The sequence below is a fragment of the Capra hircus genome, chromosome 1 (assembly GCF_001704415.2).
Source record: "Capra hircus breed San Clemente chromosome 1, ASM170441v1, whole genome shotgun sequence".
In the NCBI taxonomy this organism is placed as follows: Eukaryota; Metazoa; Chordata; class Mammalia; order Artiodactyla; family Bovidae; genus Capra; species Capra hircus.
In genome coordinates this window covers 82680961-82707432 of record NC_030808.1, presented here as the reverse complement: position 1 = coordinate 82707432, position 26472 = coordinate 82680961, and the positions used below count along the sequence as shown (strand labels likewise).

General features: G+C 42.8%; 1 protein-coding gene across 2 annotated transcripts; it reads left to right on the top strand.

The window, feature by feature from the left end:
• EIF2B5 (eukaryotic translation initiation factor 2B subunit epsilon) lies at window positions 12737–22027 on the top strand. 2 transcript variants are annotated; one of them, XM_005675263.3, is made up of 16 exons: window positions 12737–13142; window positions 14583–14707; window positions 15573–15758; window positions 15850–16027; window positions 16114–16194; window positions 16473–16550; window positions 17087–17399; window positions 18309–18454; window positions 18665–18806; window positions 18929–19030; window positions 19352–19459; window positions 19596–19686; window positions 19983–20106; window positions 20782–20907; window positions 21324–21434; window positions 21604–22024. In XM_005675263.3, the coding sequence occupies exons 1-16, from the start codon at window positions 12939–12941 to the stop codon at window positions 21661–21663; spliced, it is 2175 nt and encodes a 724-aa protein (XP_005675320.2). In that variant the 5' UTR covers window positions 12737–12938; the 3' UTR covers window positions 21664–22024. The 2 variants fall into 2 exon arrangements, with proteins under 2 accessions (XP_005675320.2, XP_017902820.1); XM_018047331.1 differs by lacking the exon at window positions 20782–20907 and having other exon boundaries at window positions 12899–13142; window positions 21604–22027.

The window sequence follows — 26472 nt, the reverse complement described above, 5'->3', positions numbered from 1 at the left end:
ACTAAAAAGCCTCTTGATGAAAGTGAAAGAGGAGAGTGAAAAAGTTGGCTTAAAGCTCAACATTCAGAAAACGAAGATCATGGCATCTGGTCCCATTATTTCATGGGAAATAGATGGGGAAACAGTGGAAACAGTGGCAGACTTTCTTTTTTTTTGGCTCCAAAATCACTGCAGATGGTGACTGTAGCCATGAAATTAAAAGACGCTTACTCCTTGGAAGACAAGTTATGACCAACCTAGATAGCATATTAAAAAGCAGAGATATTACTTTGCCAACAAAGGTCCCTCTAGTCAAGGCTATGGTTTTTCCTGTGGTCATGTATGGATGTGAGAGTTGGACTGTGAAGAAAGCTGAGCGCCGAAGAATTGATGCTTTTGAACTGTGGTGTTGGAGAAGACTCTTGAGAGTCCCTTGGACTGCAAGGAGATCCAACCAGTCCATTCTAAAGGAGATCAGCCCTGGGTGTTCCTTGGAAGGACTGATGCTACAGCTGAAACTCCAGTACTTTGGCCACCTCATGCAAAGAGTTGACTCATTGGAAAAGCCTCTGATGCTGGGAGGGATTGGGGGCAGGAGGAGAAGGGGATGACAGAGGATGAGATGGCTGGATGGCATCACCGACTCGATGGAGATGAGTTTGAGTGAACTCCAGGAGTTTAGATGGACAGAAGGAGGCCTGGCGCGCTGCAATTCACGGGGTCGCAAAGAGTCGGACCCAAGTGAGCGACTGAACTGAACTGAAGTGAACTGATTCAGGCTCAACAGTCTAACAATTGGTGAGTAGGTTGGTGGACAATGACCTCTAGGGGGTGGTGTTGCCTAACTCCATAAACCACTCCAGTATTTCAGGGCCTAGGCAAAGAACATTTTCTTTTCTGTTTTTTTCTGCCATTCTCCTCTCTTAAGTTTTTAAGTGAAGTTTCTATTGAATGACCTCAACCTGTTTTAACTGAGCTTTTGAAAGAGTTTAAAGTTATTTTTCTTCAACGCTCAGCCTGGACAAAGAGGGCTGTCATATCTCTGGAGACTAGTTACATCTCTGGAGGTGATAGTAAAAAAAAAGAGAGACTAGCAAGCTAGGACATGAACAGTAAAAATCTCAGCTATCCAATAGCATATTAAGAATTCTCAACTTTCAGAACAATGACTCCAGAGCTAAAAGAAACTAGAAAAATAAACACTCACAGTAGTGAAAAATTGGCTCTGATCAGTTCAGTTCAGTCGCTCAGTCATGTCCGACTCTTTATGACCCCATGGACTGCAGCATGCAAGGCTTCCTTGTCCATCACCAAGTCCCGGAGCTTATTCAAACTCATGTCCATTCAGTTGGTGATGCCATCCATCCATCTTGTCCTCTGTGGTCCCCTTCTTTTCCCACCTTCAATCTTTCCCAGCATCAGGGTCTTTCCCAATGAGTCAGTTCTTCACATAAGGTGGCCAAAGTATTGGAGTTTCAGCTTCAGCATCAGTCCTTCCAATGAATATTCAGGACTGACTTCCTTTAGGATAGACTGGTTGGATCTCCTTGCAGTACAAGGGACTCTCAAGAGTCTTCTCCAGCACCACAGTCCAAAAGCATCAATTCTTCAGCACTCAGCTTTCTTTATAGTCCAACTCTCACATCCATACACGACCACTGGAAAAACCATAGCTTTGACTAGATGGACCTCTGCTGGCAAAGTAATATCTCTATTTTTTAATATGCTGTCTAGGTTGGTCATAACTTTTCTACCAAGGAACAAGCATCTTTTAATTTCATGGCTGCAGTCATCATCTGCAGTGATTTTGGAGCCCAATAATATAGAGCCTCTCACTGTTTGCATTGTTTCCCCATGTATTTGCCATGAAGTGATGGGACCAGATGCCATGACCTTAGTTTTCTGAATGTTGAGTTTTAAGCCAACTTTTTCACTCTCTTCTCTCACTTTCATCAAGAGGCTCTTTAGTTCTTCACTTTCTGCCATAAGTGTGGTTCTATCTGCATATCTGAGGTTATTGATATTTCACCGGGCAATCTTGATTCCAGCTTGTGCTTTATCCAGTCCAGCAATTCTCATGATGTACTCTGCATATAAGTTAAATAAGCAGGGTGACAATATACAGCCTTGACGTACTACTTTCCCAATTTGGAACTAGTCTGTTGTTCCATGTCCAGTTCTAACTGTTGTTTCTTGGCCTGCATTTCTCAAGAGGCAAGTCAGGTGGTCTGGTATTCCCATCTTTAAGAATGTTCCACAGTTTGTTGTGATCCATACAGTCAAAGGCTTTGCAAGAGTCAATAAAGCAGAAATAGATGTTTTTCTGGAACTCTCTTGCTTTTTCAATGATCCAGCAGATGTTGGCAATTTGATCTCTGGTTCCTCTGCCTTTTCTAAAACCAGCTTGAACATCTGGAAGTTCACGGTTCGTATTGCTGAAGCCTGGCTTGGAGAATTTTGAGCATTATTTTGCTAGCATGTGAGATGAGTGCAATTGTGTGGTAGTTTGAAAATTCTTTGGCATTGCCCTTTTTTGGGACTGGAATGAAAACTGACCTTTCCCAATCCTGTGGCCAATGCTGAGTCTTCCAAATTTGCTGGCATATTGAGTGCAGCACTTTTGCAACACCATCTTTTAGGATTTGAAATAGCTCAATTGGAATTCCAACACCTCCACTAGCTTTGTTCGTGCTGATGCTTCCTAAGACCTACTTGATTTCACATTTCAGGATGTCTGGCTCTAGTCCAGTGATCACACCATTGTGATTATCTGGATCAGGAAGATCGTTTTTGTATAGTTCTTCCGTGTATTCTTGCCACTTCTTCTTAATATCTTTTGCTTCTTTTAGGTCCCATGCCATTTCTGTCTTTTATTTGTGCCCATCTTTGCATGAAATGTTCTCTTGGTATCTCTAATTTTCTTGAAAAGATCTCTAGTCTTTCCTATTCTATTGTTTTCCTCTATTTCTTTGCATTGATCACTGAGAAAAGGCTTTCTTATCTCTCCTTGCTATTCTCTGGAACTCTGCATTCAAATGGGTATATCTTTCCTTTTCTCCTTTGCCTTTTGCTTCTCTTCTTTTCACAGCTATTTTGTAAGGCCTCCTCAGACAACAAGTTTGCTTTTTTTCATTTCTTTTTCTTGGGGATAGTCTTGATCACTGCCTGCTATACAATGTCACAAACCTCTGCCCATAGTTCTTCAGAACTCACTCTGTCTAACAGATTTAATCCCTTGAATCTATTTGTCACTTCCACTGTATAATCATAAAGGATTTGATTTAGGTCATACCTGAGTGTTCTCTCCCATCAGGAAACTTCCATAAGCCTCTTTTCCTTCTCCATCAGAGAGCAGACAGAATGAAAACCACAGTCACAGAAAACTAACCAATCTGATCACATGAACCACAACCTTGTCTAACTCAATGAAACCATGAGCCATGCTGTGTAAGGCCACCCAAGACGGATGGGTCATGGTGGAGAGGTCTCACAGAATGTGGTCCACTGGAGAAAGGAATGGCAAACCACTTCAGTATTCTTGCCCTGAGAACCCCATGTACAGTATGAAAAGGCAAAAAGACAGGACACTGAAAGATGAACTCCCCATGTCGGTAGGTACCCAATATGCTACTGGAGATCAGTGGAGAAATAACTCCAGAAAGATTGAAGCGACAGAGCCAAAGTAAAAACAACACCCAGTTGTGGATGTGACTGGTGATGGAAGTAAAGTCTGATGCTGTTAAGAGCCATATTGCATAGGAACCTGGACTGTTAGGTCCATGAATCCAGGCAAATTGGAAGTGGTTAAATAGGAGATGGCAAGAGTGAACATCGACATTTTAGGAATCAGGGAACTAAAATGGACTGGAATGGGTGAATTTAACTCAGATGACCATTATATCTACTACTGTAGGCAAGAATCCCTTAGAAGAAATGGAGTAGCCACCACAGTCAACAAAAGAGTCCAAAATGTAGTACTTGGATGCAATCTCAAAAACAACAGAATGATCTCTATTCATTCTCAAGGCAAACCATTCAATATCACAGTAATCCAAGTCTATGCCCCAACCAGTAATGCTGAAGAACCTGAAGTTGAACAGTTCTATGAAGACCTACAAGACCTTCTAGAACTAACACCCAAAAAAGATGTCCTTTTCATTATAGGGGACTGGAATGCAAAAGTAGGAAGTCAAGAAATACCTGGAGTAACAGGCAAATTTGGCCTTGGAGTACAGAATGAAGCAGGGCAAAGGCTAATAGAGTTTTTCTAAGAGAATGCACTGGTCATAGTAAACACTCCTTCCAACAACACAAGAGAAGACTCTACACATAGACATCACCAGATGGTCATTACCAAAATCAGATTGATTATATTCTTTACAGCCAAAGATGGAGAAGCTGACTGTGGCTCAGATCACGAACTCTGATCACTAAGCAACAAGTAAGCCCAGCTGAGAAGCATGAACGGCTCTAAGATTTACCCTGAAAGTGCCCTAATCCATCAGCTCAATACATACAAAAACCAAAGCCCTGACTGGCAGTGTCTAGAAAAGTCCAATTCTTATACATGTATCAACGGTACTCTGAAGGGGACGTATCAAACCATTATTTTGGCATCTTTACAGGTAGAACCTGGAGAGGAAAAAAGTGTCAGTTAGAAGAAAACACAGGGTTGGCAGTGATTTCTTGAATATGACACCAAAAGTACGGGCAACAAAAGAAAAAAAACAGGTAAGTTGGACTTCATCAAAATTTAAAACATTTGTGCATCAAGGGACACTACCAACAGAGTCAAAAAGCAACCTGAAGAACTGGAGAAAATATTTGAAAATCATACACCTGACAAGGGATTGATACCCAGAATATATAAACAATTACTACAACTCAACAACAACAAAATTGATTTTAAAAAGGGCAAAAGACTTGAATAGACATTTCTCAAAAGAATATATACAAATGGTCAATAAGCACATGAAAAGATGCTCAACATCACTAGTCATGAGAGAAATGTAAATCAAAACCACAATGAGATATCACTTGACACCTGTAAGGATGAACATTATAAAAGAAAAACTTTTTCAAAGAAAATAACAAGCTTTGGTGAGGATATGGAGGACCTGGAACCCTTATGCATGTAAGTGACAATGTAAAATGGTACAGCTGCTGGAAAACTGTATGGTGGCTTAAGATTAAATCATGCAACCCAGCAATTCTACTTCTGGGTATATACCCAAAAAAAGTGAAAGCAGGGACTCAAACAGATACTTATACACTCATGCTCAAAGCAGCATTGTTCATGATTAGCTGAAGTACGGAAACAACCCAAGTATTGTTTCACTTGGGTTCACAGTGAATGGATAAGTAAAATGTAGTGTATACATAGAGTGGAATATTATTTAGCCCTATAAAGGAAGGAAATTCTGACATATGCTACAACATGGATGAAACTTGAGGGCATTATGCTAAGTGAAATAAACTAGTCACAAAAGAACAAAATTGTATGAGTCTACTTAATCTACTTAAATGAGGTACTTAGAATAGTCAAAATCATGTAGACAGCAGAATAGGGGAGAAGAGAATGGGAAATTATTAATATTGTTTGATGGATACAGAGTTTCAGTTTCACAACATGAAGAGTTCTGTGGATGGATGGTGGTGTTAGAAGCACAACAATGTGAATGTACTTAATACCACTGAACTGTACACTTAAAATGGTTAAGATGGCAATTTTTTAAATTTAAATTTATTTATTTTAATTGGAGACTAATTACTTTACAATATTGTATTGGTTTTGCCATACATCAACATGAATCCACCACGGGTGTACACGTGTCTGTCCCTGGTTGGGATACCATCTTGGTAATTTTTTTAAAGATGATGCACTTTATTTTATTTACTTTTGGCCATGTGTCACGACAAATGGGATCTTAGTTCCCCAACCAGGGATAGAACCCGTGCCCCCTGCAGTGAAAGAATTGAGTCTTAACCACTGGACCACCAGGGAAGTCCCAAGATGGTAAATTTTATGTTACATGTATTTTACTACAATTAAAAAACAAAACAAGAAGCATAAGCCTCAGCTTGGAGGAGCCTGAAATTACTTCTACTTCTCAGTCTAAAGTTAGTAAGACTCTCCCTTACTGACTGGCAACAACCAGTCATTCATCCAGCAAATATTTCCTGGGCATGTACCATGTGCCAGGTACTCTTCTAGACACCTGACACACAGCAGGGAATAAAACAGACAGAAGGCCCCAGTCTTCACAGAGCTTACATTCTAGACTACTTGATATTCAAGACTCATTTTGAAACCTTAATGGCAATATATTGATTTACAAAAAGAACTAGAACTGGTGGTTGACCAATACAAATGGTCTTTTAACATATGAAAGTATGTTCAACCTCACTCAAACTAAGAGAAGTGCAAATTAAAATTATACTCTGTTCCCCTACATATTGATAGAAAGCCCAAACTTTGACAACACATTCTGTTTATGAGGCAGCAGAGGTACAGGCATTCTCATACATTGCCTGTGTCAGGGCAAAATGGCACATTTTCCAAGGATAGCCATTAAGTATTCACAACACCAAGAGCAATGAAGGTTCAGCAGGCTTCACAGTGAGTTCAACAGAGTGTCCCCTGCCATGGAAATTGAATTCAATTTGAACTAATCACTCTCCTTTAAGAACAAATTCTAGGACTTCTCTGGTGGTACAGTGGATAACAATCTACCTGACAATGCAAGGGACAAGGGTTCGATTCCTGGTCCAGGAAGATTCCACATGTGGAGGAGCAACTAAGCCCATGTGCTATAACTACTGAGCCCAAGCTCTACAACCCACAGGTCACAACAACTAAGCCCATGTGCCACAACTACAGAGCCCCGTGCTCTGCAACAAGAGAAGCCACCACAATGAGAAGTCTGCACATCACAACGAAAAGTAGCTCCTGTTCACTGAAACTAGAGAAATGCCACACACAGCAATGAAGACCTAGTGCAGCCAAAAATAAATTAAAAATTTTAAAGACAATTTTAAGAAATAAATGCAAATGTATAAAGATATCAATGTGCTAATTCACTTCAGTCATGTCCAATGCAACTATGGACTGTAACCCAGCAGATTCCTCTGTCCATGGGATTCTTCGGGCAAGCGTACTGGAGTGGGTTGCCATGCCCTCCTCCAGGAGATCTTCATGATCCAGGAATCAAAATCCTGATTCCTACGGCTCCTGCATTGCAGACAGATTCTTTACCATTGAATCACTGGGGAAACCCAAAGATATCAATAGAAAGGTGATATTAATAGTTGCAGCATTATTTGCAATAGAAAAAACTGCAAAAATAATCTGAATGTTTATCAGACAAGAAACAAATAATGATATACCAAACTATAGAATGTTACAGAATCATTGAAAATAGCTATAATTTGTCTACATTCCACCATATATTAAATAAAAATTAAATTTGTTGTAGACAAAAACATATCATCATCATAATAGCTAATACCTGGACTTTCCTGGCAGTCCAGTGGTTAAAACTCCACACTGCAAATGCAGGGTGCATGGATTCAAATCTTTTTTGGGGAACTAAGATCCCACATGCCAAACAGTACAGCCAAAATAATAATAATGATAGCTAACACTTATATTGCATTGATAATGTGTCAACAGTGTTCTAAGGGCTTTTCATATATTATCTCATATAATCCTCACAACAAACTAATGAGGTAAATACTGTTATTGTTGTTGTTCAGTTGCTAAGTCATGTCTGACTCTTTGTGACCCCTTGGACTGCAGCACTCCAGGCTTCCCTGTCCTTCACTATCTCCCAGATTTTGCTCAAATTCATGTCCATTGAGTCAGTGATGCTATCTAACCATCTCATCCTCTGTTGCTTCCTTCTCCTTTTGCCTTCAATCTTTCCCAGCATCAGGGGCGTTTCCAATGAGTCGGTTCTTTGCATCAGGTAGCCAAAGTATTGGAGCTTCAGCATCAGCATCAGTTCTTCCAATGAATATTCTGGGCTGATTTCCCTTAGGATTGACTGGTTTGATCTCCTTGCAGTCTAAGGGACTTTCTAGAGTCTTCTCCAGCACCACAGTTTGAAAGAAAACACTAATTATTTGGCATTCAACCTTCTTTAGGGTCCAACTCTCACATCCTTAAATGACTACTGGAAAAACCATAGCTTTGACTATATACACGTTTGTCGACAGAGATGTCTCTGCTTTTTAATACATTGTCTAGGTTGATCATAGCTTTCCTTCCAAGGAGCAAGTGTCTTAATTTCATGACTGCAGTCACTGTCCACAGTGATTTTGGAGCCCAAGAACATAAAATCTGTCACTTTCCACTTTTTCTCCTTCTGTTTGCCATAAAGTGATGGGACCAGAGGCCATAATCTTAGTTTTTTGAATGTTGAATTTTAAGCCAGCTTTTTCACTCTCCTCTTTCACCCTCACCAAGAGGCTTTTTATTTCCTATTCATTTTCTGTGATTAGAGAGAAATCTGCATCTGCATATCTGAGGTTATTTCTCCAGCAATCTTGATTTCAGTCTGTGATTCATCCAGCCCAATATTTCACATGATGTACTCTGCATATATGTTAAACAAACAGGGTAACAATATACAGCTTTGTCATACTCCTTTCCCAATTTTGAACCAGTCCATTGTTCTGTGTCTGGTTCCAACTGTTGTTCCTTGACACACATACAGTTTCTTAGGAGACAGGTAAGGTGGTCTGGTATTCCCATCTCTTTAAGAACTATCCACAGTTTATTGTGATCCACACAGTCAAAGGCTTTAGCATAGTCAATGAAGCAGAAGTAGATGTTTTTCTATAATTCCCTTGCTTTCTCTATGATATAATGAATGTTGGTTATTTGATCTCTGGTTCCTCTGCCTTTTCTTAACCCAGCTTATACATCTGGAACTCTTGTGTGTGTGTGTGTGTGTGTGTGTGTGTGTGTGTGTGTTTGAATACATGAAAATGGTGTGTGTGTATATATGTGCTTAGGCATATAACTCTATGCCTAGATACATAAATCTAGCAGGGAAATAGAAAGAATACCCATTTAATGTAATGGTTATAACTCTGGGAGTTGTATAGAGTGAGAGAAGTAGGGGAAGAAATTTTTACTTCGTTATGTAGTTTTTCTATGTGGTGTGTGTGTGTGTGTATGTGTGTGTGTGTGTGTGTGGTTTGTTAATTTGTGGTTTCCAGAAAGCTTTTTTCCCAATTTTTTTATTTTAGTAAAATATACATAATACAAAGTTTACTATTTTCACCATTTTTAAGTGTACAGTTTAGTAGCCTTAAGTATATTCACTCTGTTGTGCTACTATCACCACCATCCTTGCACATAACTCTTTTCATGTTGTAAAACTGAAATGCTATACCCATAAATAACTCCCCATTTTCTCCTCCTTCTCATAGCCCCAATCATTCTGCTGTTTATATGATTTTGATTATTCTAAGTATCGCATATAAATAGAATTCTATAGTATTTGTCTTTTTTCTGACATTTCACAAATCATAATGTCCACAATGGCGTTTCATCTACTTTGTAGCATATGTCAGAATTTCCTACCTTTTCAAGACTGAATCATATTCTACTGTATATATACAGCACCTTTTGTTTGTCAGTTCATTCACTTGGGTTGCTTCCATGTTTTAACTATCATGAATAAATAATGCTGCTATGAACATGAATATATAAATATCTGAGTCCTTTTTTTCACTTTTTTGGGGTATATATCCAGATGTAGAATTGCTGGAAACATAGTAATCGTATGTTTCATTTTTTTGAAGAACCACCATACTGTTTTCCATAGAACCTGCACCATTTTACATTTCCACCAATAGTATATAAAGATTCCAATTTCTCCACAACCTCACTAATGCCTCTTATTTTCTGGGTTTGTTTGTTTTGATAACAGTAATCGTAATGAGTATGAGGTGATATTTCATTGCAGTCTTGATTTGCACTTACTCATGATTAATCGAGGAGGGCATGGCGACCCACTGCAGTATTCTTGCTTGGAGAATCCCCATGAACAGAGGAGCCTGGCAGGCTACAATGTATGGGGTTGCAGAGTCCAACATGACTGAATGACTAAGCACAGCACAGCACACAATGATTAGTCATGCTAAACACCTTTCATGTGCTTGCTGGCCACTTTTATATCTTTTTTTGGAGAAATGTCCATTCAAGTCCTTTGCCCATTTCTGCTTTATTATTGTTAAGTTTTGGAAGCAAAAAAAAAAAAAAAATCAACAGGTCAAGAAAGAGTCTCTGTAACAGACATCTGTTAAAACCTTATCTATCCAGCTACGGATCTACAGAATTACAAGGCCTGGATTTACCACTCACACTTTCTGAGGTGAAAGTGTTCCTCAATCAGTCTTATCTGACTCTCTGCGACCTCATAGACTGTAGCCTGCCAGGCTTCTCTGTCCATGGGACTCTCCAGGCAAGAATACTGAAATCGAATGCCATTTCCTTCTCCAAGGGATCTTCCCCACCCAGGGATTGAACCCGCATCTCCTGCATTGCAGGCGGATTCTTTACCTTCTGAGCCAGCACTTTCTGAAGTGTCTGGAGTCATTTAAAATTTTCTACAATTGGACTTTCCATACCTTCATCACACCCCCACACAACCCTCTTGTGTGCGTCCTGTTTATTTACTCACCCCTCTTTTCTCTTTCTTCCTGTGGGTTTGTAGGACGGTCAAACATCTTCTGCAATGTATACTCATTTAGTTGAAAACATTTACTGAGTTGCCGTCTGCCTTTCCTTCTCCAAGCTAAATTTTCCAAAATTCTGAAGAAATAGTTTTCATTCAGCACCGTCACTAACTGGTACAGGGAAGAAATGACAAGGCCCATCAGACCCACGAGGAGTGTTCCTGACGAACGCGGGCCAAGCCACAGCCGCTGCGTGGAAACAAAGCTCAGCCGTTGGAACTCCGAATCCCGACATGCCACGCGGCCATGGGTTAAGGTAAAGACCCTTGCAGAAACTTTGCCACATGGTGAAACACCGAAAGTTCTCGTGTTGAAGGAGCGCGCTGCCTTGCTGGAAAGCTCCTTAAAACCAAAGGACACTCAAACTGCCTCACCCCGTTTCCACTGTGTCCCCAAGGTCCCGCACTTCGGCAGGCCTGGCTGACGCGCCGCAGTCACGGGCTCTTTCCCTTAGGATGCCACACTTCTCAAGACTCCAGTCTTGTGGCTTACGTCCAACTCCACTTTATACAGTTCTTGGTTCCAAATTTATTTCCAATCTGATTAAGACTCAGAGTAGGGTTTCAATAAATGCTGACAGATTGAATAAATGAAGATGTCATAAAAGAATAAAATTTTAGCCACACATAATTTGGTTCTTTTCCACCAGATCCCAGCACATTAAAAATTGTAGTCCTCCGTTTTCTTTCTCCTCACCTAATGTGAGCTGGCACCTTGGAGAGTCCAGACCGAGTAAGACATTTCTTACCCTCAGGGCACTCACAAGTCTACATAAATAACAATAAACTGTGGAAAATTCTTCAAGAGATGGGAATACCAGACCACCTGACCTGCCTCTTGAGAAACCTATATACAGGTCAGGAAGCGAGTAAGAACTGGACATGGAACAACAGACTGGTTCCAAATAGGAAAAGGAGTACGTCAAGGCAGTATACTGTCACCCTGCTTATTTAACTTAAATGCAGAGTACATCATGAGAAACGCTGGACTGGAAGAAACACAAGCTGGAATCAAGATTGCTGGGAGAAATATCAATAACCTCAGATATGCAGATGACACCACCCTTATGGCAGAAAGTGAAGGGGGACTACAAAGCCTCTTGATGAAAGTGAAAGAGGAGAGTGAAAAAGTTGGTTTAAAGCTCAACATTCAGAAAACGAAGATCATGGCATCTGGTCCCATCACTTCATGGGAAATAGATGGGGAAACAGCATCAGACTTTCTTTTTCTGGGCTCCAAAATAACTGCAGATGGTGATTGCAGCCATGAAATTAAAAGAGGCTTACTCCTTGGAAGAAAAGTTATGAGCAACATAGATGGTATATTCAAAAGCAGAGACATTACTTTGCCAACTAAGGTCCATCTAGTCAATCTAGTCCATCGAGTGCTGGATCTTTTTGTCCCTTCCTGTGGTCATGTATGGATGTGAGAGTTGGACTGTGAAGAAGGCTGAGCGCGGAAGAATTGATGCTTTTGAACTGTGGTGTTGGAGAAGACTCTTGAGAGTCCCTTGGACTGCAAGGAGATCCAACCAGTCCATTCTGAAGGAGATCAGCCCTGGGATCTCTTTGGAAGGAATGATGCTAAAGCTGAAACTCCAATACTTTGGCCACCTCATGCGAAGAGTTGAGTCATTGGAAAAGACTGATGCTGGGAGGGATTGGGGGCAGGAGGAGAAGGGGACGACAAAGGATGTGATGGCTGGATGGCATCACTGACTCGATGGACGTGAGTCTGAGTGAACTCCGGGAGTTGGTGATGGACAGGGAGGCCTGGCGTGCTGCAATTCATGGGGTCACAAAGAGTCGGACACGACTGAGCTACTGAACTGAACTGAACTGAAGCGACTTAGCACGCAAGCACGGAGTGGAGATTATACATCCAGAGCCGCTTCGCAGAGTACGAGTCTCATTATCCCCTAAGAACGGCAGTTTGGCTCAGGAACAAATGATGGCAACATTTGTTGCCATAAAACCCCTCCTCGCCGCCCGACGGCCTCAACTGGCCGCACCCGCGCCGCTGGGCCCCACTGCTCTCTGCCTCGCAGCTCAGCCCTTAGGCAGACCTAGGGGAGACGCATGCGCATTCTTCCGCCCTCGGCTCCTCCCTCCCTTCTTTCGCTACTCCTTCGCATTTCGAGTGCTGGATCTTTTTGTCCCTTACTGTGTGCCGTGTCAGTTTCCGTGCGGAAGTGGTGGCCGTGAGAGAAGATGGCGGCTACTGTGGTGGCGCCGCCTGGTGCGTTAGCCAGTCAGGTCAACAAGCGCAGCGGCGGCGGACCGGGAGGCGGCGGCGGCAGCGGTGGTGGGGCGGCCAGAGGGGCGGAGGAGGAACCGCCGCCGCCCCTACAAGCAGTTCTGGTGGCCGACAGCTTCAACCGTCGCTTCTTCCCCATCTCCAAGGACCAGCCTCGGGTGAGCGACGTGCTCGAGAGCTGCCGGAGGGCCTTGTAGGTGGCAGGGCTAGAGCAAGTAATACTGTGTGGTGAGGCGGCCTCTGGAAGGACTTGTGCCCACTCTCTTTCCCAGAAATCGTGTTTATCTGGTTAGGAGGAAAGCGGAGAGACGGTCAAAAGCCCTGACCAAGTGAGTGGCTGGCAGATTTGGGCACGCGTAGTGCTGTTCACCTCCGGGTTTGGGAGGCCCGCAGAACTAACCTTGGACCAGTGCTTGTGAGAAGCCTTCACACGAGGATTCAGTGCCTCAAGAGGAGGCTGCGCGGCTTTTATGCATAGGAAAAAGAGATTCTTAGGTGAAAGAAAATGTTACCTCCTTTTGCCTCCAAAAGGGAGGTTCTGGGCCTAAAAAAGGAGCAGACTAGTCTGATCCCATAGTAACAGCTGTTTTGGATCTTGTACAGTGTGCTTTTTTCCTTTCCAGCTTTTGATGACAGTCAGTGCCATCTGTCAAAAGGAGAACAGAACGGGTTCAGTGGCTGGTTGCCAGCATCCCCTGTATTGTCTAGACACTGGGGAATTGGACTGAACTACTCCTAATGATTGCTGGGTTCCTCAGCAGTCCCCATTTCAAAGAAAAGGACTTACATTCTTTTTTCGGAAAACCGTCTTTGACTCCCCACCCCACCTCCAGATAGTCTAATTGGCTATTTATTTGGGGCAACTGATTGGGATGGCTAGCCCCTGGCTCTTAGAAAGAGATCAAGGAAGGAAATCTTACAGGGAAAAAGGCCTAAGTTTCTGGAGGTATGACTGATTTCTAGTGTTAGAAATCAGGGTTGTCTGTTCTGTATCAGCTCTGTCTGATGCTAAGCAAGTAAATTCTGTGTTTACTGTATCCAGATTGCAACACGTTAAACTCATGTTTGGGCTTCCGGAGTAGCTCAGCTGGTAAAGAATCTGCCTGCAATCCAGGAGACCTCGGTTTGATTCCTGGGTGGGGAAATTCCCCTGGATAAGGGATATGCTACCCACTCCAGTATTCTTGGGCTTCCCTGGTGGCTCAGATGGGTAAAGAATCTGCCTGCAATGCGGGGGACCTGCATTCGATCCCTGGGTTGTAAAGATCCCCTGGAGGAGGGCATGGCAACCCACTTCCAATTTTCTTGCCTGGAGAATCCTCTTGGCCAGAGGAGCCTGGTGGGCTGCGGTCCATGGGGTTGCAAAGAGTTGGACATTGGACATGACTGAGCAACTAAGCACAGCAGACTCATGTTTAGAGCATTCCATAAACATCAAAGGTAGGAGCCTGATTACTTTTAAATAGGAAAGATAAAACTAGTGTTTGAAAATACTGACAGAAGAGTGAAATTGTGGTTGAAGTAGGGGGAAGAATGCTTCTCAGAGGATCCTCACAGATAACAAGTCTTCAGACTTTTTTTTGTCTCTTATCCTCCAGGTCCTCTTGCCCCTGGCCAATGTGGCACTAATTGACTACACTCTGGAATTTCTGACTGCCACAGGTGTACAGGAAACCTTTGTCTTTTGTTGCTGGAAAGCTGCTCAAATCAAGGAACATTTACTGTAAGCTCTGCAACTTTTCTTTCCGTGTTTCACCATTTTTTCCCTGGTTTCCTTAGGATGAATGTAACTAAGGGGAAATTATGAGGGAGAAAAATGTGTCTATTTGTATCCCATTGTAAGGTCTAAGGGCATTCTCTCCACTTAGGAGGAGAGTAGCTGAAGTTGTGACAAAGATTAAAGAACAGCATTTGAATTTTTTCTGAATCTCATAAAGTTTAGTCCCAGTGAGTTTTGCTTTTTATTTGGTGGCTCCAATCTGCCAGTTACAAGAGTAACATCTTTTTTTTTCCACTGAGCTTCTAAATGTTGAGCTCTTCCTCATCTTTGTATTCCTGGTACCTAGCTTAGTACCAAGCACATAGTAAACACTTAACAAATGTTGAGTGAAATCTTTTTGATAAAGAGTGACTCTCAGGATTTAAGGAAGCTTAGGAAATAAAGGCTAGGATTAGCATGATCTCCATCAGACAGCTCCTAAATGTGATATGAACTTTAAGAGAAAAGTTTGTCCCTAGAATACTTCAAATAACCTAAGTCTCAGTGGGATTTTTAGTTCCAATCCATGTTTGGGGATGGGTCAGGGAATGGAGAGGAAATAGCCATGCTTCTCTAGCCCATAAAACAAGATTATATACTGAAAACAAGATTTATATACATCAAACAAGATTATATACATAAAACAAGACACTATACTGAAACCATTAATTATAGTTCATTAATCTCTTTGAAGTGGAGGAGAAGCTGGCAGAAACTCCAAAAAAATCACAGCAAAGGAGTGTGAATGTTGAATGGTGGGGGAATAGAGAAGCTCTGCATGATCTTTATGTTTGGTTTACTCATTCCCCTCACCCCTCCCTTCCCTTAGGAAATCCAAATGGTGCCGCCCAACATCCCTCAATGTGGTTCGAATAATTACATCAGAGCTGTATAGATCACTGGGGGATGTTCTCCGTGATGTTGATGCTAAAGCCTTGGTGCGCTCTGACTTCCTTCTGGTGTATGGGGATGTCATCTCAAACATCAATATTACCAGAGCCCTGGAAGAACACAGGTCAGGATGGGAAAACAGTAGAGGTAGGGTTTGGGACCAACAGAGCCCTAGGACTGCTTTTTTACAGCTATCTCCTTCCTGTCCTTTATAGGTTAAGGAGGAAGCTAGAAAAAAATGTGTCTGTGATGACGATGATCTTCAAGGAGTCATCCCCCAGCCACCCAACTCGTTGTCATGAGGACAACGTGGTAGTGGCCGTGGATAGTGCCACAAATCAGGTGCTCCATTTCCAGAAGACCCAAGGCCTCCGACGTTTTTCTTTCCCTCTGGTATGTGTTTATCTGGGGTCCTTGAAGTGGGAAGGTGACAGGCTTCAGCAGGAGAGATGAGTTAAGTCCTTGTAACTTCTCCACAGAGCTTGTTCCAGGGCAGTGGAGATGGAGTGGAGATTCGCTATGACTTACTTGATTGTCACATCAGCATCTGCTCTCCTCAGGTGAGCTCCTCAGGTCAAAGGCTGCATATCCACCGAGGAAAACTCTGAGGGTGTATTACCACCCCCTTAAGTTACAAGGTATATTTCTTCTCCCCCTCTCTCTTATCTGTTCTATAGCAAGGAGGTGTTGTCGTCTTGACCCCAATAGTTCATTGGCTGACTTTTTTGGGATTCTTGCCCATGTCCTGCTGTCACAGTGTCTGATATGTCTCTAGGAGGCTATGTTTGCTTCCAGAGAATAGTACTTAACATCATCCCCCTCTGACTTCTCCACACAGGTGGCTCAACTATTTACAGACAACTTCGACTATCAAACACGAGATGACTTTGTGCGAGGCCTGTTAGTGAATGAGGAGGTAATAAGAGGCTCCCAGTGCCTCTTTAGAAGAGGGCTGTAATATTATCTCACGCTGATAACTTTTGGTTTCCCACCCCTACCCCTCCAACCCTGCCTTTTTCCCTCTCTTTCTTCATTTGCTTTTTTTATTTTCACCAACTTCAGGGACAGTAGACCCTGCTGACACACAGAAGATTCATTTTTCGTTTTTGTCAGATCCCCAATACCATCTGACCACCAGTGACATGTTAAAAAATCTCAAAATCAACAAATTGATTGCTAAAAACGTGACTATCCACCATTACACGTAATGTGAAATTTTGTTTTCCCTTGGGTAGGTGGGGAGACTTTTGGTCCCGTCTTATATTTTATTGAGCTGTAGGAGGAAGGAAAATAGCTGGAGGTGAGGGGGAAGCAGTACAGAAAAAAGTCTCAGGCCACTTGGCTGTGACATTGAGAAGCAGTAGGGAATTTAAGGAAGTTAGAAGAGAATTATACTGGGGGATGTTCTTTCTCTCTTGCTTGCTTGGGTGACCTTTTTTTCTCCTCATTTAGATCTTAGGAAACCAGATCCACATGCATGTAACAACTAAGGAATATGGTGCCCGGGTCTCCAACCTACACATGTATGCTGCTGTCTGCGCAGATGTCATCCGCCGATGGGTCTACCCTCTCACCCCAGAGGCTAACTTCACTGACAGCACAACCCAGAGCTGCACTCACTCCCGACATAACATCTACCGAGGGCCTGAGGTCAGCCTGGGCCATGGCAGCATCCTGGAGGAAAACGTGCTCTTAGGTTCTGGCACTGTCATTGGCAGCAATTGCTCCATCACTAACAGTGTCATTGGCCCTGGCTGTCACATTGGTGAGTATAGGTAGGGAGGTCAAGCTGGCCATCCTAGGAGCAGGAACTTGGGGGAACCCCATGAGTCCAGAAAAGGATACAGAGGGATAGTCCCTGAGAATAAGGAACTAGAGTGGCTGCCTTAATAAAGGAAGGAACAGGAATGTAAAAACAGTGATACTTTTAATTTGTGGTCTGTGAGCCTATTATTGGGTGACTCTTCGCATTCCAGGGTACCCTGTATTCACATTCAGGACCAACTGGATAATTAACATGCAATAACACCTGTTCAGTACATTGCAGTTTACAAAGGGGTTCTGTGTACTTTATTTCATTTAATCCTCATAAAAACCTTGTGAGGTATTATTTATAGATAAGTTTTATAGATAATCAAAAAGGCTAAAAGTGGTTGTCCCTCCAAGGTCATGGCTCATAAGAGGCAATGCAGGTACTTGATTCTGATTATAAGTCTAGGGTTCTTTATACTCTTTAATAACTCACTTTGGTTATAAGAAAGTGATGCTTCTCATGGAACTGCCCCATTAAGAGAACAATAAGATTCTGACTTTAAAATGTACCAAAACAAAAGCGGTAGAATAATTTGGTTCTACTTTTAGACAGGAGTGTGATTCTAATAAGTTTCTTGAAAGGGATCTCCAGAAATCTTAAAGGTTCTCAGGTTCTTAAGTTCAGTATATAGTCAAATTGTTGTAAAACTGGTGGAGGGTAGTCAGGCTGAGCAATGTTCTGGTCTCTGGCCTGAGCTTAGAGAGGAAGAAGGGATTTATGGTAATTTGGGGATGGAGTGGTAGAGCTGGATGGGAGCTCTGCTGGTGTCAGTCAGCCCCATTCTCCACAAATGGTCTGAAAAGTGGTCTGGTCTGGAATTGGAGCCATGGGTGACCAGGAGTCTTTCCTGTCCTGAGCCAGGTGATAACGTGGTGCTGGACCAGGCCTTCCTGTGGCAGGGGGTCCGAGTTGCTGCTGGAGCACATATTCATCAGTCTCTGCTCTGTGACAATGCTGAGGTCAAGGAAAATGTTACACTGAAGCCTCACTGTGTCCTTACTTCCCAGGTAAGACCTGCTCCACATGGCACAGCTGAGTGGTGGTTATGCTGAGCCAGAAAGTGCCTTATGTCCACCAAATCCAGCCTGAATTGAAATTCCCAATCCAGGGTTTTCATTTGCTTTCTACTTGACTTAGTAAAGTCACTCTCCTTTGCAGGGAGTACTTGTCCCACACATTAATGGATTTGTGCCACCCACTCCTTTTTTCTCCTCCAGGTGGTAGTAGGCCCAGATATCATGCTGCCTGAGGGCTCGGTGATCTCTTTGCACTCTCCAGATGCAGAGGATGATGAGGATGATGGTCAGTTCAGTGATGATTCTGGGGCTGACCAAGAAAAGGAGAAAGTGAAGCTGAAAGGTGTGAGACTCAGCAGGTGTGGGGCATCTGTGTGTCTCTCTGCCCCATAGAAATACCAGTGTTTCCTCCTAAGGGGTTGGTGCTTCTCCTGGGCCCTTGGTAAAGATCAGTGTCTTTTCCAGGTTACAATCCAGCAGAAGTCGGAGTTGCAGGCCAGGGCTACCTCTGGAAAGCTGCAGACATGAACATGGAGGAAGAGGAGGAACTACGGCAGAATCTATGGGGTAAGCTAGGCCTCATTCCTGCAACCCACTATCTAAATCAGGTTATTTTGAGGGAGTTTGAACACTTCAGAATCATACTGGCAATGGTTTAGTCCCTAAGTTATGTCTGACTGTTATGGCCCAGTGGACTGTAGCCTGCCAGGCTTCTCTATCCATAGGATTCTGCAGGCAAAAATACTGGAGTGAGTTGCCATTTTCTTCTGCAGGGGATCAGAATCAGACTGCTTGTTCATTAATTTATTCATGCAGACAGAGCAGATATATTGCTCTCTGTCAGGGGCTCTTCCGTTTTCTTTTTTCTCACCCCTTCTGGATTCTCAGGACTCAGAATCAACATGGAAGAAGAGAGTGAAACTGAAAGTGAGCAAAGTATGGATTCTGAAGAGCTAGGCAGCCGGGCAGGCTCTCCACAGATGGATGACATCAAAGGTACGTGGCCAAGGGAGCAGTGTCTGGGACAGAAGAGGAGAACATCCAGTTTGGTTGGGCATAAAGTGAGGACTGGATGACTTAAAGCGTCCTGGAGCAATATTGGCCCATGAACTTATTCTTGCTTTGATTTTAGTGTTTCAGAATGAAGTCCTGGGAACACTACAGCGGGGCAAGGAGGAGAACATTTCTTGTGACAATCTGGTCCTGGAGATAAATTCTCTCAAGTAAGAGCAGCCTCTCCCTATTCTCATCTTCTCGGGGTAATCCTAGGTGGTGGAGGTTCTCTCCTAATTCTTCCCCAAATAGGAACATGTTCCCTTGACATCGCGACTGGACAAGGCTGGTAGCATTTGAAACAGAGAACGTTGTTCTAGCCTCAGCATAGACTTCTTCCTTCCAAAATCTTCCCTTTGCATGTTGCATCTGACTTCCTCTTCCCCAATGTCCTGCCAAAGTCATAGTCCTACAGTATGCTGAAAGGGCCAGTGAAGGCCCTGGTGTCACCCCAGTGTCCCCACAGGTATGCCTACAACATAAGCCTGAAGGAAGTGATGCAAGTATTGAGCCATGTGGTCCTGGAGTTCCCACTGCAACAAATGGATTCCCCGCTAGACCCAAACCGCTACTGTGCCCTGTTGATTCCCGTAAGCAAAGATTGAGGCTGGGTACAAGGGGTTGAGTGGAGACAGGTATACATTTTGGGGGCTTGACTTTAAAGGAAATCAGGAGTAGAAGGTCTTATGAGGTATATGTTACTTGTGGTTCCTTTCTCCTTGCCTCTGGACACAGATTGGGTTCTAGAGCAGGTTTGGTTGTCCAGGGGAGTCAAGTTAGTTTCAGTAATGAGTGGCCTTTGAGATTCCAGTATTCAGATGGTACTAGACCCCAAAGGCATACCCAGAATGGACTGGATTGTCATACTCCGACTGAAAATGATCTGACCCAGAATAAGGTGAACGTTTAGACTGGGAACAGATATTTTGAAGCAGCCTGCAGCATCTGACCCTCTTCACCTTCCCTAGGAAATTTCTTTTTCTCCAGTCCTTCCAGCAGCTCCCAGGTGCCTATGACATAGTTCCACAAAGCCTGTATAATCTCTCGTCTTTTTTAATTTTTAATTTTGTGACTTGCGGGATCTCAGTTCCTTCATCAGGGATTGAGCCCAGGTCATAGCAGCAAAAATACCAAATCCTACCACTAGACCACCAGGCAACCACCTCTTGTCTTGAAAGACCTATGTTATCATTATTGATTCTCTTTACTGTCCAGGTCTAGGTACATGCTCAGGAATATATTGCAGCTTCTCCTCTTTCCCACAGTTGCTCAAGGCCTGGAGCCCTGTCTTTAGGAACTACATAAAGCGCGCCGCTGATCATTTGGAATCTTTGGCAGCCATTGAGGACTTCTTTTTGGAGCATGAAGCTCTTAGCACTTCCATGGCCAAGGTGAATACCACCCCAAGCCATATAGTCTTGCATTTACTTTGAAACAGGCTTTGGTGACCTCCATGGAGACACAGTATAGACTGACATGAATCCATGTGGAGTTTGGTTAATAGTGTCATCTACCTGTAGTGTTGTGCTCATTGCTGAGATAGTACAGCTTGGAGCCAAGCTAGTAAGGCAGCCATTTGGAGGTTGTCCTGGGAATGTGTGGAGCACTACAGTTACAGAAGTCAGACCTGTCCCAGTATCAGAGTGAACAGCTCACTCTTGTCTGTTTTGGAGGAGACTGCACAGTGTATAGGAGGCAGCTGAGGGCCTGGTAGGAAGGCACTAGATCGTGCTGCGTCTTCCTCTGTTACCCATTGTATCTTGAACCCTGCAAGGCCCCTGAGACCTCCTCTGCTGGCCTTCTGTAGGTACTGATGGCTTTCTACCAACTGGAGATCCTGGCTGAGGAAACAATTCTGAGCTGGTTCAGCCAAAGGGAGGTAACTGACAAAGGCCAGCAGTTGCGCAAGAATCAGCAGGTGAGTCAGGTTGCCTTCCTCTGACTGCAGTGGGTGTCTGGTTCCCTGGCTCCCGGCCCTAGACTCCAGGTGGCTGGTCCCTGAGCCTCTGGTTGTTTATTCGCTAAGGAGAACAGGAGGGTTATGTGCGTCCATAACGCACAAAGCTCTCCACTCTGTTTCCTTACAGCTGCAAAGGTTCATCCAGTGGCTAAAAGAGGCAGAAGAGGAGTCATCTGAAGATGACTGAAGTCACACTGCCTGCTCCTGTGGGTGTTGTTGATTAACCTCAAGGTTTCTGGGCCAGGACAAGTGAGAGACTAGTTCAAAAGGATGAGTGACCACCATCTGAACTGAGACTGGAGCAGAGGCTGGAACTACAGTATTCTTCCCACCATCAGCAACCGTGTGCCTCCCATCCTGACTGGGGAGTGAGCGTGAAGGAAGTTGGGCTGGATAACAGCTCTGCCTAAGGAGGAGCTAAGCAGGCCCTGCTGTTAGAGGAAGACCAGAGGAACAGCTTTGTGCTCTGGTTCCCCTCAGGGAATAGCAGAGAGCAGTTGGCCCTCTCTGCGGCTTGTATTTGTTAATATTAAAAAAACAGAGAGGGGGTATATTTGGTTTCTCTCCAACTCTGATTGATCAGCCGTTGATGTAGGTGACCAAAGAGTTCTGAACCTCTGATGTAGTAGTAGCTTTTTCTTAACCACCTGGTGGAGAGGGAGAAGAGGGGTGTTGTGTCCACTAGATGGTACTGTGGTGCCATGGTACTAGTTGACCATTGCCATGGTCATGATAGTGAAGGGGCTAGATTCTTTTCCAGCCTTTGTGGACCAATTTGTGGTCCTGGAGTGTTGTGCCCAAACCAAGTTCCATAGAGAGTCCTAGTCCAAACACTTTTCTTCAGAGGGTGATGATACCAAGAATATGTAAAGTCCATTAACCACCTGCCAGTCCATCACATGCTTTGTCCAGTTGATCCAGGTCCACTGTCAGGGAAACAGGGCTACTCTTCATCTTCAAAATAAGGGAATTTGTTCAAGGTCTCATGACTTTTGGAGGGTAAAGTTAAGGACTTGATCCTCATCCAGAATTCTTTTTCCTTCACCATTTTCAGTGTCTCAGTGAAAGGAAATTCCCCCCAGATGCAAATACAACCTCAGGCCAGCAATGGATATTCTTAAGAACAGAGGAAGAATCTGAGATGGGTTGTCCCCTCATATGTGTTATTTTAGTTAATCTTCACATCAGCCGTATGAAGTAGGTCTTATCCCCGTTTTCCGATGAGAGGAGTCTAAAGTTCATAGAGGTCCCATAAGTAGTAAGTGATAGAGCAAGGATTTGTTATTAGACTCTAGAACTGGAGTTTGTCAGGTTCCAATATTGTCTGCTTTAACTTGGACTGTGAGACATGCCCTTCTGTCTTATCTTGTTGAGTTCTTTGTTGCTTTCCTATAATCCTCACTCTGTTAACACTTAACTCTGGCAGATGTCTCTGGTAACAAGTGGCCCTCTTGGACATCAGATAAAATGGTTGCCTCTCTTCATTTCAATCGGGTAGAAGGAGTAAGCTGAGGAAGGGCATACTGAACTGTGTTCAGGAGTGTGAAGGGGCATTACTCAGTATTTCTGAAGAGGGAGAAACAGGGTGGCTGGGATTTGGCTTAATTTGCTTTTCTTATTCAGTAAATCTCAGTTTCTGGGTTCGATCCCTGGGTCGGGAAGATCCCCTGGAGAAGGAAATGGTAACCCACTCCAGTGTTCTTGCCTGGAGAATCCCGTGGACAGAGGAGCCTGGTGGGCTACAGTCCACAGTCGGACATGACTGAGCGACTTCACTTCACTTCACTTCACTTCTTTGTCAAATACAGGACCTAGTGACTAGAAAGCATGTGAAGGTTATAGATGGACCTCATGGGGCAGTTAAGTACAATTAACTGTAGAGTACCTCTAATTTATACCTAGTGGGTGGCAGAGATCAGAAGTGGCCTGTAGAACTTTTTAGAAGGAAGATATTCCTTCTAGTTTGGGTGCTTAGGGAGAAGGCTTACAGGATTGTGACACCTGAGTGGCTTTAAAAAAGAAAAGTAGAAGAGAACATTATAAGCAAAGCAATGGGTTTCCACTTGAGTATGGCAGATTGAACACATGAGCTTTTTACTCCCTCCAAAACCCCTTTCAGTGTCAACAGAGGAATTTTTCGAAAAAGGCACATGACTCTATGACAAGGAAAACAAGGTGACAGCAATGAATGAAAGACATAAACATTTTGGAAAAAAAGTAAATGGGAAGGTGAAGGTTGAGCTAGCAGAGCAGAATGAGATGGGCTCTACCTGCTGAGGTGATTGTTAACAAGAAGCAAATCAGTGTGCCCTTCCGAACCCAGAAGAGGCTCAGGAGAGGGGGTACGGATTGGGGCTGAGAACTAAGGTTGGGGGAGAGGGGAATCAGAGATGTGTATGAGAAAAAGCCCCCCAGGTCCTTTATCTGATCCAGCCGAGTGACTACCCCTACTTCTCTGCAAGAGATAGGAGCTTTAGTCATTGGAGAAATGGTGGGGAGGCAATTTTCAAAGAACTACTTATAAAGATTTCCTAAACCCAAAGGTCATGAGTTTTTAGAACTGACAAGAGTCAGTGAGTGCCCAGCACAATGAACAAAAATAGCACCGTGAAATCTCAGAACCTCAGGGAAAGTATAAACCTTTAGAACCACTGGATTTAATAGGAGACATGGTGGGGATGAGAGTGAGGGGCTAGATTGAAAATGAGGGATAAAGTGAAAGTATATGAGTGGCAGGGCTCTGAATCACAACTGACAGCCCCTAGGCCAAAACAATTGCAGACAAAAGGCCTACAAATATATTTTTGTTTCAAAAAAAAAATCCATCTTCCCCCCACTCATCACCCTACAGTGAAGCTGGTTATTTAATAAGCCCTGTACATGGACAGAATTTACAATTAGCCTTTTAGTATTTCACTCTTAAATGTGAATAGACCATTAAGGGCCACCAGACGCGACTGAAGCGACTTAGCAGCAGCAGCAGCAGACATTTGAGGAAACTTGCAATATGAAAGGTAGAGATCACAACAAACAGAAAATTGAAACTAAGGAATTCACAAAGTAGCTTTCTGGAAACTTTAGGGAGGAAAATGCTATAATTCTCAAAGCTCAGAGAAGATAATGTGTCTTTGAATAAATGCTATGAAAAGGAAAAGTTGGAGAACAAAAGAATTCTTAGAAATTAAAAAAATAGGTAAATGATTTTTTTCCTACTGGAAAACTGGAAGAGTACAAAACCAAATAGGAGGGAGATTATACTATGTCCATCCTTATATACTTACTGAGTTTTTAATTCTGAATATTTTACCTGTACGATTAGATAGGGGAAAGTTTGGAAATACTTTTAATCTTGCAAAAAGGTGAAATCATTTAAAAATAAAGTGGATGGTGAAGAAGAAAGGATCAATCCAGAAGGTCCAACATGTAGCAGGAGTTGCAGAAACAACAGGAAAAAATGGTAGTAATGTTACTAAATAATTCAAGAAAGGATTGTTGAACTAGATGGGAAGTGCTCACCCAATGCCTAGCACAGTGAATAGCACCAAGGCATATCACCAAGAAATTTGAGAACCCCCAGGGATAAAGAGTACTTCCTAAAGACTTGCAAAGAGAGTTAAAAACAAGTCCTATACAAATGCTTAAGAAAAATTAAGAGATCAGACTGATCACTTAATAGCAACACTGGAAGCTAGAAGACAATGGAGTGACTCAGAATTCTGAAGGAAAATTGTTAATACTTGCTCTCATCTTTTCAAGTTTCTCCCCAGTTAATCTTTTTCTCAAAACTTTTAATTGAAATATAGATGGTTTACAATGTGTTAATTTCAGGTGTACAGCAAAGTCATTCAGTTTTATACATATTAATATATATATACTTTTTCAGATTCTTTTCCATAATAGTTCACCCCAAATTTTTATTTCTCATGCTTTCAAGGGAAACTACCAAAGGATGTGTTTTATTACTATTGAGGAGCAAATTATTGAGGAAACTGGAATCCAATACAGAGGAGAGGTAAAGAGAATTCAGAGAATAATGCAAAGAAGTCCAAGGATGAGAGCTGTTCACAGACTGAGACAGCCAGCAGTGCAGACCAGAGCAATGGAATGGAAGGGTCCAGAAAAGAAAGCCAATGGGTTATCTAGTACATTTAACTGAATTAGTAAAATATGAATTGAGAAGCTATTAGATTATGTGGAAAGACTTAATGATAAGTACACTATATAAAAAAGCAAACGCAAGAGCAAGGCAATGATTAATGCCAGAAAGAAAAGTTGGAAACATAGTCAAAATGTCAATACTAAGTACCAAAATCCTAAGAAGTTAGGGGAGGTAGAGAAAAGGTAAATCCATCAAAATTGGAAATCAATAAACAATGTCTAGAATGCATAAATCAGGGCTTCCCTGGTGGTCCAGGGGTTAAGAATCCACCTGCCAATGCAGGGGACATGGATTCAGTCTTGGGCCCAGGAAGATCCCATACGCCTTGGAGCAACTAAGCCCAAGCGTCACAACTACTGAGCCCATGCGTCTCAACTAGAGAAAGCCTGTGCACAGCCATGGAAGACAGCACAGCCATAAATAAATAAAAATTTTGAAAGACTTACACAATGTATAAATCAAGAAGTAATATGAGCTTAAAAAATGTACACGGGTCGGGGTGAGGAGGGAAATGAAACAGGATTGCTGTTAAACATTTTCTTGATATTTGTCTATGCATGCATATTAGTTTGATAAAAATTTAAAGGGAAGGTGTGAAATGAAAATATATTCAGTGCATGAGCAGGGGCTAACAAGTAGGTTGAACAGATTTAAGTCAAAACTTTATAGACAGGATACAATGAAAAAAAGGCTGTAGAGGTAGGTAGAGGTTAGATTATGCAGAGCTTTGAATATCATGCTATGGATATTTGGAAAGTACTGCAAAATGTGGAGAGGTTTCTAAGCTGAAGAGGTATCTGAAAGGTCCTTAATCTTGAAATGCTTATTTGGCAACAA